Consider the following 13398-nt stretch of genomic DNA (forward strand, 5'->3'; position numbering starts at 1 on the left):
AGAGAACTAATTGAGAATATCCCTTTTTCCTGGACATCTCTATGTGTTTGAGTGAAAAAGCAGTGGTAAACTTCCTGTCTCTTAGGTAATGTGTCTTAAGGATATGTGAGCCAAATATGCTAGGAGATTTTATTTTACTTTCATTGTTTAATTTGTATTTCAATTCACTTTAATTTAGTTATAGATAGGCCCAATGTTGTGTAATTGCTGGTTCTCCAAGTATTCTTAGCTCATCCTTGTTTTTGTAATGTTTATTAAGAGCTCAGCCTTCTCCTGCTTATCAACCTATCAATCTTTTCTCATTATGAGAAAAAGCATTTCTCTTAGAGAACGTTCTGGAAGAATGTTCATAATTACACAAGTAGGTTTGTAAATAGTCTTATGATTTAGAAAAAAATTACAACATAATAAAACATGAAGAAGTATCTTAAGATTGAAATTTTGGGTGTTAAAATTGTATTTTGAAAGTAAATACAGTTTTAAACAATAACGTACTGATTTGTTTCAAAGAAATAGACATTGAAAAGAATAAGAATCATTTAAATTAGTGTACCATTTATAAATAGTGTCATAGAATGCATAAAACTAAGCATATTCAATTACAGTTTGAAAAGTAAAAGGTGAAAATGTTAGTCTCTCAGTCATGTCTGACTCTTTGCAACCCCGTGGACTATAGCCTGCCAGGCTCCATGGTCCGTGGAATTCTCCAGGCAAGAATACTGGAGTAGGTGGCCATTCTCTTCTCCAGGGAATCTTCCCGACCCAGAAGTTGAATCCAGGTCTTCTGCATTACAGGCAGATTCTTTACCTGCTGAGCCACCAGGGAAGCCTACAGTTTGATTTATGCTGTTGTTTTACCTAGCAAACTATTCAGGGTGATCAGGACAAAACTACAGAATAAATTCAACACAATCTATACTATAGGATCTGAATTAGAGAGGTTTATAAGTAATCTCATGAAGACTTTATGAAAAGATGCCACTTTGTAAAAAGGAAAACATACAATTTTGATTTTTTTTTTCATTTTTGGGGACTGAATCTCATAGTTCTATATCTCTTGAATCTTTTAAAGTACAGTTTCTAGTGTTTATTGTTCATTGTTAGTGTTTTGATGAAAGTGTTAAGAGAATGAACTTCCCTGATAGCTCAGCTGGTAAAGAATCCGCCTACAATGCAGGAGACCCTGGTTTGATCCTGGGTTGAGAAGATCTGCTGGAGAAGGAACAGGCTACCTACTCCAGTATTCTTGGCCTTCCCTTGTGGCTCAGCTGGTAAAGAAATCATTTGTACAATTTAGGAAGGTTAAATTTATGACATTACAACTCAGAACTTAGAAGCTAAAAATCTAGGAAAATTTGAGCATGTTTTTAAGGTAAGCCCTCATTAATTCAAAAGCTATTTGTGATAAGTTCTGGAAAGGGAATTTGTTGACATTGTTTATTCAGGGAACTCATTTATACCAGATTGTTAGGAAATAATGAGACATTCCTTCCTAGTGTCTGCTTTTATTTTATTGTGAGCAACGTATACTCCCAACCTAGAACTAAATAAACAAAAAATTGAAATAGAAATACTTCTCACTTGAAAAAGAATACTGGAATTTTGAAGTAGAAAGGGACTTTACAGTTAATTTTTTCTAACTTCCTCCTTATACTGATGAGGGAATTAGTCCCAAAAGGGTAAACTGACTTGTTCAGTGTCCATAGCTTGAAAAAGAAAAAAAGGCAGGATTCTTTTTCTCCTATACTTGGTACAGGAAGTACTCAATAAATAATTCCAAAGAGGGAAGAGTCAGCATGGCATGAGATACATATTACTGTAAATTTATGAATTAGCATTTTGGTTCTTCTGTAATTGGCTGAGGAGACTGGTTATGGTTAGTTTTTCCCTGTGAAGTAGTGATGCTGGAAGCATGTGAGGTCTCATCCCAGATCCTGTCATTCACCACAGTGATGCCATCCTGGGAAAACTTTCGGGCAGAAATTTTTGAGAAAATTTAATGTACACATGTTTGGGACAAGTGGATTGGGGAGGGGCTATTTCATTGGAAAATAGAAACAATACTCTGATTTGATTTTGAGCAAATTATTCATTTTTAAAAAATCCAAGAAGCACTAGTGATATTTGTATTTCCTATTTTGAACACATTGTTCATTTTTTTTAAATCCAAGAAGCACTAATATTTGTGTTTCCTTTTTAGAAGCTGGGCTATTTTGAGACATAAGTCAGTTATCTCCTTTCAACACCGCTCTATCATTTTGGAATCTTTCTTTCTTTCTTTCTTTCTTTCTTTCTTTCTTTCAACAATCATTTGTTGAACATTTCAGGGATGTTTCAGACATGGTAGCAGCTTATAAAAATATTAAGTCAGGAAGACTTGGTCTCTGAACTAAAGAGGAAGGGAATTTATTCCTTGCAATGTTACAGTATGTTATTATTGCTGTAAAGTTTCCCTTGCCTTGTGTAGTTTCCATTATAAAATTTAACACAGTAGTCATAAAATAGAGAAAATTCAAAATAATAGAAATCACAGGAGTGTTTCACTTCATTTATTTATCCATTTATTCAACAAGTACTTATTGAGTACCTCCAATAAAAGATTGAAGTCGCTCAGTCGTGTCCGACTCTTTGCAGCCCAACCCCATGGACTCCTCTGTCCACGGGATTTTCCAGGCAAGAGTGCTGGAGTGGATTGCCATTTCCTTCTCCAGGGGATCTTCCCGACCCAGGAATCGAACCTGGGTCTCCCTCATTGCGGGCAGACGCTTTACCATCTGAGCCACCAGGGAAACCCTATAAAAGATTTAAGAGTACCTACTATGTCCCTGGTGGCGCAGAGGTTAAAGCGTCTGCCTACAATGCAGGAGACCTGGGTTCGTTCCCTGGGTCAGGAAGATCCCCTGGAGAAGGAAATGGCAACCAACTCCAGTTTTCTTGCCTGGAGAATCCCATGGATGGAGGAGCTTGGTGGGCTATAGTCCATGGATCGCAAAGAGTCGGACACGACTGAGCGACTTCACTCACTCACTCACTATGTTCCAGATACTGGGCTATGTGAGTTGTGTACAACAGTGGGTAAAACATTCAGTGATTCTGCCTTTACAGGGATTACATTCTAATAAGTGAGACTAAAAATGACCAAGAAACATAAGAAATAAATTATAGAACGTGTTAGAAAGTGGCAAGTGCTATTAAAAAAAGAAAGAATCAGATGATCACGTGAGTGGAAATAAAGAAGAAAAGGGGATATAATTTTCAATAGTGTAGTCAAGAGAGATCTTACTGTGAAGGATACTTTTGAACAGACTTGAAGACAGTTGAAATAAAAATCCAAGAATTACGGTAACTGTAGGGTTTGAAATTTAAAATTTATTTTAAGTCTGTTTTGTTACATGAATTACTTCCTAACACGATGATGCAGATGATAATAAACTTAGAAATTTTACCTCTCTTTTTTTTTCCTCTCCTATGAGGTTTGACTTACATAAAGAATGGTACTTCCACTCTATTTTCTCACTTTTACTTAAGTAAATATATTTCATATGATTTTTGTCCATCCTTGATAAGAGCAAGATTTACTCTGAGAATTTCCAATGACAGTCCAAAACAGCATGTAGCATAATTTCATATCATTAATTTTTTTTCTTAGAAGCATAAAAACCCATGTATTTTTGTTTTAGGATGACTTGGTCTTCTCAGTTGGGCAACAAATCAACTTATTTTCCCTTTGAGTCATTGAATCATTGATTCAAATAAGAAAATTGATTTTTTAAAATATTCTTGATTGACTTTAACGTGATTTAAAAATAAAGGTATTTGTTTCTTACAGATTGTATTTCTAGCATCTGCATACGCAAGTCCCCAACTCACAGAGGCGAGCTGTTCAGCCATTGCCGCAGTCACACATTACCTGTATCTTTGCCAGTTCAGCTGGATGCTCATCCAGGTTGGTACCTCATTTCCTCCTTCTACCCCATGCAACTTTCCAGGGCATCTGGAGGGAGTGGCCTTTATAGCTGATATTCTTTATACTGAAATGGAAGTAATTCCATATGTCCATCACTGCATCCCCAGGAGATCAATGTAAGGAAAACCTTCCAAACTGTACAGCATTAGAAAGCATAGTGAATCTGAGGAAGTGGGAAGAGGTCTAGTAGAGTTACATAAGCGAGTGGCAGGAGATGAGGCTTGTGATGTGGGTCCTGTAAGACATAGTAAGAAACTTCAATTTGTTTTCCTTGGGGAAGTCAATGGAATTACTTTTAAGCAAAAGAGTGATATGATGAGATTTGGATTTTAGAAAACCTCCCTGTTGTAGTGAATTGAGCTCAGGAAAGAGTTGATATGGGAGCCATTTAAGCAGCTTTAGCTGGATTCAGGGGAAAGAACATAGTGGTGTGAACCGAAGAGGAACAGAAGGGGCAAAGCGAAGTGAACAGCTTCTGAAAATTGGTTTTTAAAGTAGGACTTCAGGATTAGAGATTTATTATTAGTAGTGCAGAAGGTTGCTTACCCAAGTTTCCAGTGTGAGTGAATGGATGGATAGCGGTGCCTTGAACTGAAGTAATGATCGCTGGAGATTGGCGAAAGATGGTGTTTTTTTTTTTTTAAAGACAAGTTGAGTGTGTAGTTCTTGTGAGCTCTCCAGTGGAGACTCTGAGAGAAGTGGAATGGTAAATTCCAGAACAGAGGTGCCTGCTAGATGACTCTTGGCTTAGAGTTGGAAAATGGTGCCATTGCTTTAGAAGAGATCACTTTGGGAGAGTGCAGAGCAAGACAAAAGAGACCCAGCATACTCTCCTGAGGAGCTGGGAGGCGTTGAGGAGAGATTTGAACACTCCTTTTCCGACTCAAACTCCAGATTCTATTGCCCAGTGCTGATTTGCTTGATGAAGAGGCTAATGTGAGAATTGGATGCACTTAAGCACCATTAATGTCACCAATTCAATAGGTCAACTAAAATATGCTGCCTTTGAAAATGATTTCTACATGGTGGTAATGTTCAGTCTTTCATGAGAAATAGTTTCCTATGTGTTTCTGAGTATGCTTGTGAACTTTTTTATGTAAACAGATGCGTTCAGGCCCTCTCATGTTCTTTTTTTCTTGTTTAATAAGAAGAATGTAGGATTTCTACCATCTGGCAATTTTGGAGGAAAGTGAGGAGATACTATTAAGAGAGAACACTATACAGACTCATGGCAGGGATCTTTTCCCAGGTATGATATTATAGTTATCTCTGAAGGAGAATGGAGAAGGAAATGGCAACCCACTCCAGTTTTCTCGCCTGGAAAATCCCATGGATGGAGGAGCCTGCCGTGGGGTCGCAAAGAGTCGGACACGACTGAGCGACTTCACTTCACTTCACTTTTGAAGGAGAAGAAAACCAAACTGTTTGGTTAATAGAACTAATTGGAACAATTAGAGACCTGCATCTGGGTTTGAATTCTGGCTCAGTCATTACCTTTGTAACCTTAATCAAGTTATTGACTCTCTCCAAGTTTTGTTTCTAAATCTGCATTATGGGGACAATAATTCCTACCTCATAGAATTATTGTTTTATAACTCTTTGAGAAGTCCTAATTATGGAAGGTTTATGGTGTTCTCCAACCTCCCACCAAACAATTAAAAAGCAAAGCTAAACTATAAGATAAAACAAATACTTGCTGAAATTAAAATCGCATTTGCAAGATTCTCTGATCCTCTTTAGCAGTTTATTTAAGTTAAATTTTTTATATACATCCTGTGTGTGTTGTCATTTATCTGCCAGAACCGAGGTCCATAGTGGTTTGCTGAAGGCCTCTGTCCATGTCCCTGACCTATTCAGTTTTTGATGAATGACCTGGATGAAGACACAGAAAGCTGTTTTATTAGGTATACAGATGATACAGAGCTGAAAAGTTAGCTAAAATATAAGCTGCCAGTGTTATGAGTACAGGCAGAACAAATACAGCGAAACTGTACTGTGACAGCTTGAAAATGAGAGTGAAAGACATAATCTGATGGGGGCTAATGTAAACATCTTGAAATTTTAATTTAACCCAAACTCAGTAGCAATCAAATGTGTGACCAGATTGCTTAAACCGTAGCAACTACAGTTAACTACAGAAACACAGGCCTGGGTTACATAAATAACAGTATGCAGACAGCTGAGGGGGCCATGTTTACATTGTAATCTACAACAGCTTGGCACCCTGTAGCTACTTTCAGCAAGGACATTAACCAGCCAATGAGAAGCTGAAAGACAGTCCTATAAGAAACTTGGAGGCAGCTGGAGATAACTAACCTGGAAAAAACTTCGGAGATAGGCTGGCTGTCCAGAAATTACTCAGAGGGCTGTTATGACAAAGAAAAGAATGGACTATATAACTTCATTTGGAAGAGCCGGAAGAAATGGGTCAAAAATTAGGGAAGCAAATTTTTATTCACATCAAGAACTTTTATAGCCAATAAAAATTTCAATGTTGATAAAGCTGGGTCTGAAAGTAGAGAACATCTACTCGATGAGATATATTCAAAGAGGGGGAAATGACCGACTTTCGAATAATCTTTTAGGTGGATCTCCTGCTTTCAGTTCAGTTCAGTTCAGTCACTCAGTCATGTCCGACTCTGCAACCCCATGAATCGCAGCATGCCAGGCCTCTCTGTCCATCACCAACTCCCGGAGTTTACTCAAACTCATGTCCATTGAGTCAGTGATGCCATCCAGCCATCTCATCCTCTGTCATCCCCTTCTCCTCCTGCCCCCAATCCCTCCCAGCATCAGAGTCTTTTCCAATGAGTCAATGCTTCTCATGAGGTGGCCAAAGTACTGGAGTTTCAGCTTCAGCATCATTCCTTCCAAAGAAATCCCAGGGCTGATCTCCTTCAGAACGGACTGGTTGGATCTCCTTGCAGTCCAAGGGACTCTCAGGAGTCTTCTCCAACACCATAGTTCAAAAGCATCAATTCTTCGTCACTCAGCCTTCTTCACAGTCCAACTCTCACATCCATACATGACCACTGGAAAAACCATGGCCTTGACTAGACAGACCTTTGTTGGCAAAGTAATGTCTCTGCTTTTTAATATGCTATCTAGGTTGATCATAACTTTTCTTCCAAGGAGTAAGCGTCTTTTAATTTCATGGCTGCAGTCACCATCTGCAGTGATTTTGGAGCCCCCAAAAATAAAGTCAGCCACTGTTTCCCCATCTATTTCCCATGAAGTGATGGGACCAGATGCCATGATCTTAGTTTTCTGAATGTTGAGCTTTAAGCCAACTTTTTCACTCTCCTCTTTCACTTTCATCAAGAGGCTTTTTAGTTCCTCTTCACTTTCTGCCATAGAGTGGTGTCATCTGCTTTAGGGGAGTGTTAATAGGATCTCATATAAATCTTCACCCAATTTAATAGAGATTAGTGTATTCTGTATGTCTTCATGTTTTGAGTAAATATGATTGTGGCTGATGCATATTTAACAAGCTAATTACCTTTCTGCATGGCTGATGGCTTAGGAAAACTGTTTAAAGTACCAGTGAAGTTTAATGTGCTTTAGGTGGTACACCACACATTTTTCATGGTTTGTGGTATGACCACAAGGGAAAAATTCAGTAACTTCTCATTCTAGGTAGGTTACCTCTAATGAGTTACTTTGTGGTCAAAGGTTGTTGCTTTACTAACCTGTATTTTCCTGTTTATAAAATACTGTCTGCTAAAATCTTTTTAAAGCTAAAATTTTTTTAAAAAACATTACATAAAAGATTAGACTATCCAGTCTTATTAGTTGAACAAAGTTGAAATAGCTGAAAGAATATTAACATTTTAATAATTCTACTTCATATAGCAACTAGAGAATTTGATATATGTATGTGTGTGTATAGCTTATACTGATAAAAGGTTAATTACTAACTTAATCATTGGGCTCAGCATGTAAGGACTATTTATTTTGATCTGCATTCTATCTGCACTCTTAGAATAAATGGATTTAAATGAATTTATCTTAGAGAGTTGCTTTACTTTTATATCATACTTTTAGTACATTGTAGTTCAATTGGATTCTGTTTTAGAGTAAAGAACAGTTTTGTAGTTGAACATGTTACATAACTTCTCCGAGCCTAGATTTTTCTTACCGAATGACTAGATCTGTAGATTTATAGTAATGGTACCTGTCTTTGAGGACTGTGGAAAAACAGATGAATACATGGAGAGAGCTTGGAGTAGTAGTTCCTGGGATGGACGGCCCACTCCGTATGTGTTAATTTACCATATTAATGGCTAGGAAAATACATAGGCACATGTTGAAAACTCTTTTTCCAACATTATTCACATCTTTGTTTTGCAAAAGAGAATTAGCTTGATACAGGGGAAAGAGAAGGCTGACAGAATGAGGCAGACACGAGCTGCAAAGCTGATCAAACAGATAACCTCTAACCTCTTTACTGAAGTGCACGCAAGGTGCATAGCCGGCTCCAGAGCTGGTGGAGTTTTCCCCTTTCCTGACTTTTTCTTTCAGCTCCCCTCTTCTCTGGCAGGGAAATCATATTGTGCATGATGGGAATAGAGTAGCAAATTATTTTGCTAATTTTTTTTAGAGGGATACAACTCACAAACTCCCTCTTTGCCTGTGGAAATTGAGTTATCCCTCTGTTTGCTCTTTATGTAAGATCACTCTGAAATTATTGAAACACTTTCCCACTTCCTTTGACCAGCCGAGTTATGTCTATTTCTCCTTCTTTCGTACGCTTTCCACCCTCTGCTCTACCCTCACCCTACTCCTGAAGGTAAACACTGGTAATCATATCCTGTGTATGCCTCCAGATATATTCCACAAATATATAAATATTTATAAATATATAAAGAAGCACATATGTGTGTTTGTGTGTGTGTATAGTCTATATATGTTTGTATACAGTATGTGTGTATATATATATATATAGTATATATATAAATTTATCCCATCCTGATACACTTTCTTTTCTATACTATAATATGGTTATTCCATAATTTATTTTTCCAGTCTCCTAGTGATGAAGTTCTGGTTATTTCCAGTTACTTTATAAACAAGGTTTCCTTGAACATCCTTGGACTCTGAATATTTATTTACTTATAGAATATCCATGGAATAAATTCCTAGAACTAATGTCTTTGCTCTTAACATCTACATGAAACATGTTACCAGATGGGTGGCCAGACCATGAGTTAATCTTTGCAGGAAATAAATCACAAGTAAATTATTTGAGATATAAATATATAATATAGGTAAGTAGGAACTTAATTTTGCCTGTGTATTCATTTGGCCCAGTGTTAGGATCATTTCCTATCACCAAGTTAAATTGTATTAAAAAATGCTTCAGTTAATATCCGCGCCTGGATTGTTCTTGCAATCTCTTTATTTCATGCTGAGGGACACAGCTTAATCAAAAATATAATGTTTTATTTTGAAACTAAAGCTTACTTGAAGAACATGTTTAAATAGCAGAATAAAGTTAGAAATCATTTCACAGTTGTTCTTGAGCATTCACCTCTTGTACTTTAATTTCTCTGTAAAATCAGGTTATGACGAACCAAATGTACATAGATTTATTCCTTGGTAGAAAGACTACTTAGTGCCAGAACATAACAACAGGAAGGGAAAAGCTAATATTAGCTGTGTTTTTCCTTCATCATTGATTTAATTTGAGGGAACATCAAAGGTATTAAGGGCAACAGGCTGGTAATTATCAAGATAAAATGACATACCCAGGAAATTCTGAATTCTCCAGTCTTCACAAAGCCTTGTAAAAACTGTTAAAAGGAAGGATAACTGGAACAAGGACACATGATAACATTTCTCAGATTCTCGTCCGAAAAGAATGACTAAGAACCAATGGTAATAACAAAATCAATAGCACCCATGATCTGTGACAAAACTTGATGTTATATATCAATGCAAGGTTTCTGGTGACAAAATTAATCAAATATTAAACAACAGGCTGACCCTTCTCATTAGGAGTTCAAGTCAATCCTACAGTTCTTTCTGGGAAGGTAGCGTATAAATGAGTAAACTCAATACTCAACCAAATTATGAAGTTTTTACTGAATTCAGTGATAATTGTTAAATATTGAAATTGTATATATCTTCATTTATTTTATGCTTCTCAATAAAGATTGTATGCAAAGCATTTTACTAGGTACTACAAGGTATACACCAATTAATTTTCCATGGCTCACAGGTATGTTTCAGCCATTCTATTCTGAATGTCCTTTGTAAATTCTCATTTAGTTTTGGCAAATGAGAGAGTGGGTTATCTCCAAGCTTGAACAAGGAGTATGCATCTCCACTAACACATACAGCTGGGCGGGGAGGAATGAAGACAAAATATAAGCCTTGTGTAAATAATAAGTCATCAGTATTTGTATGACTTTCTATGGAAATAAATTTTAACCTTAGTCTTCACAAGATGCTTTGTTCTATAACCCATATATGAAAAAGTTATGCTTTTCTCTAACCACCTCAGCTTCCTTATCTCTAAATAAGATGTCCTGAAATGGTCCGTTAGATGGTTCTAACAAAATATTTAAAACTAGAGCTAGAAATGTAATTGGAGACCTAGATACTGACGTTGCAATTCACAGTTAGTCTTTAGCAGGAAATAGGTATGTGCGGTAAGCTGTTCTCCGTCAGTATGAAGCATGTTGGTGAGAATAACACCTCTAACTTATATTGAATTTTCATAACATTTTTGTTCTAACATTGGTTAAACTGAGGCACATGTGCTGTATATCTGTCAACATAAAGATATCATGCAAAGGTAATGGTCTCTTGATACTCTTTCGAATACAATGGAGGAGCCATGATTACAAGGAAAGGAATATATCTCAAATGTTCCCCTCCCACCTTATTGTGGAGAATGGAAGTAACTGGAAATTTTAGCACAAATGCTCCAGAAAACCAACACGTATCTCAAATTGTTAGAACAATGAAGGAACCTAAATTTAAGCAAACATTCAAATCACAGAAGGGAGAGTAAGCATATAGGCTAGCTCACTGAACCCATGCTGTGTGAGTACCGTTGGACCTCAGGGAGCTGTGAGCAGGCATGGACGGCATTGTCCGTTCTTCTCTACACTCTCTCCACTGTGCTTTTTGCTACTCTCACCTCTAAAGTTCATATGTTTTCTTTTTTTTAAGTCAGCCAGCTTAGACTCTCACAAAATTTCAGGGCATTCAATGCCAGAGAAGTGGTCCAGCCTGGGTCAGGCTTCTCCGGATCCACAGCTTTGGCAGAAGGGCAGGGTCATGAGCATACCCTGCGTGTGTTGGCGGCGGGTGGGAGGATGTGAGGAGAGAGACAGGGTTCAGAGAGAGAGGGCTGATGACCTGGGCAGACTTTCCAGAGCGTACCTCCCATACATACCATATTAAAATATTTAAAATTCAAGGAAAACTGAAAGTGAGTTAGTCAAAACAACTCTTAGATTTAGGCCATGTACTATGTCCCAGAATAATTAAATGTTGTTTCATGACATAATGTTTCCACTCTTTAACCGCAATAAATAAAAAGTCACACAATGGTAAATACTGTCCTTCGAGTAGACCTTAATGATTGGATTCTTTCAAGAAAGAAAGGGATTTTTTTAAATAATTGACAAAAGCTCATGACATTCGGAGCTGGATTTGCTTAACTGAGTATTCAAGAATTCTGTTCTTGTATTCTGTTCTGAATTCTTGTATTCTGTTCTGAATTCTTGTATTCTTGAATTCTGTCCGGAGTATTCAAGAACACTGTTCCTTGAGCTCTTTGGAGCAGAAGCGTTGTGTGTATAAATCTGACAACGCAATTGCATTTGTCTCAGGTAAAGGTCAGACAGCTGCTGAAAGGTTCAGTGATTCTAACTGATGAACTAATGTTCATCTGTGTAAAAGTGGACATTTTGGAAATGCCCTGATCTTTATCATGATGAATTAACTCAAAAGTCATTTACCGGTCTGTACTCCCTTTCCTGAATCTTCTGCCAACTGCACCACCGAGTTACCCTGTTATAAGGATATATACAATGTCTGTTTAAAGTAAATGACCCATACTTTTATTTTGGGAATGGGTTAGTCATCCTTCCCTGGTGGCTAAGAGGTTAAAGCATCTGCCTCTAATGCGGGAGACCTGGGTTCCATCCCTGGGTTGGGAAGATCCCCTGGAGAAGGAAATGGCAACCCGATCCAGTATTCTTGCCTGGAGAATCCCATGGACGGAGGAGCCTGGTGGGCTAGTCCATGGGGTCGCAAAGAGTCAGACACGACTGAGCAACTTCACCAACTGTAGTCATCCTTACTTGGCATGAATTTTCATTCTTTAAACAGACAGTGTCGACCACTCTAGCCTCAGACACTTGGTCCAGTCCCACCTGTTTGGGTCATGTCCCTTCACTAAGGACTTCCTTCGTAGCTCAGTTGGTAAAGAAATCTGCCTGTCATATAGGAGACCCGTGTTTGATTCCTGGGTCAGGAAGATCCTCTGAAGAAGGAAATGGCAACCCATGCCAGTTCTTGCCTGGAGAATCCCATGGACAGATGAGCCTGGCAGGCTACACGACTTAGGGAGTAAACCACCACCACCTAACTAATAATAGAAAGGAGGAAAAAAGCCTCTTGGACCATTAAAAAAAAAACAAAAAACTCAGAACAAATTTACATAAGCAACAACTCAAAACAGGCTTCATACTTACAGATATAAGCAGATGTACACAAAGATACGGAGTGCTGACAGGAAATAAAATTCAGACACAAAAATCTGCAAGTAACCAAACATTTTTATCCTTTCCTGCTTTAGGCCAGTCAATACTAATCCCCCACGGCTAATTTGTTCCAGATAGAATCTTACTTGGAAGCCTCAGTAAAACATCTGAAAACCTTCCCAGGAACATTAGGCATGTTGTTTTTCACATAGAACAGTTTCCATTGTATCACTGCGTACTTTTGTTCTTTAACTATTTATCTTTTGTCTTTCACACCGTTCTGACATCTTAATGGGGGATTTAAGTGAGGCGATCACATTTTCCGGTGATGACTATGTGCTTAGCACTTTGTATATAGTGTCTTATGTAATCTTTATAACTTTGTTGCGTACATAAAGAAACTGAAGCACTGGGATTGTCGTCACTTGCCCAAGTTACTCCTTTAACATATAAAAACGTATATATATGATTAGTCTGTACCCACACTCTCTGCCATATGAAGTTGAGCAAGGGGGTTTAGCTAGTGGATAAGTGTCATTGGGTGAAATACGTATGATATGACTTTCAATATTGTTTCTGTAATAAATGATAATTTAACATAAGTATTCTCATGGAAAAAGAACACTAGAAGGCAGAATATATAAGTTCAAGATTTGACTTTCATACATGGCTAGGTGTGATTTGGAACTAAGAGTAACATTTCTAGGCCTC

At 37.6% G+C, this 13398-nt stretch overlaps 1 protein-coding gene and 1 long non-coding RNA gene across 3 annotated transcripts in view; one reads left to right on the forward strand and one right to left on the reverse strand.

Annotated features, from left to right (window-relative positions):
- ADGRV1 (adhesion G protein-coupled receptor V1) overlaps nt 1-13398 on the forward strand; it is a 566629-nt gene that overhangs the window by 373753 nt on the left and 179478 nt on the right. Inside the window, exon 84 of the mRNA XM_069590116.1 lies at nt 3830-3946. Within this exon, the coding sequence (XP_069446217.1) occupies nt 3830-3946 (117 nt within the window). The remainder of the gene's footprint in view (nt 1-3829; nt 3947-13398) is intronic.
- LOC138440509 (uncharacterized) overlaps nt 1-13398 on the reverse strand; it is a 62792-nt gene that overhangs the window by 36950 nt on the left and 12444 nt on the right. The window lies entirely within an intron of this gene.

This window comes from Ovis canadensis, chromosome 5, assembly GCF_042477335.2.
Source record: "Ovis canadensis isolate MfBH-ARS-UI-01 breed Bighorn chromosome 5, ARS-UI_OviCan_v2, whole genome shotgun sequence".
In the NCBI taxonomy this organism is placed as follows: Eukaryota; Metazoa; Chordata; class Mammalia; order Artiodactyla; family Bovidae; genus Ovis; species Ovis canadensis.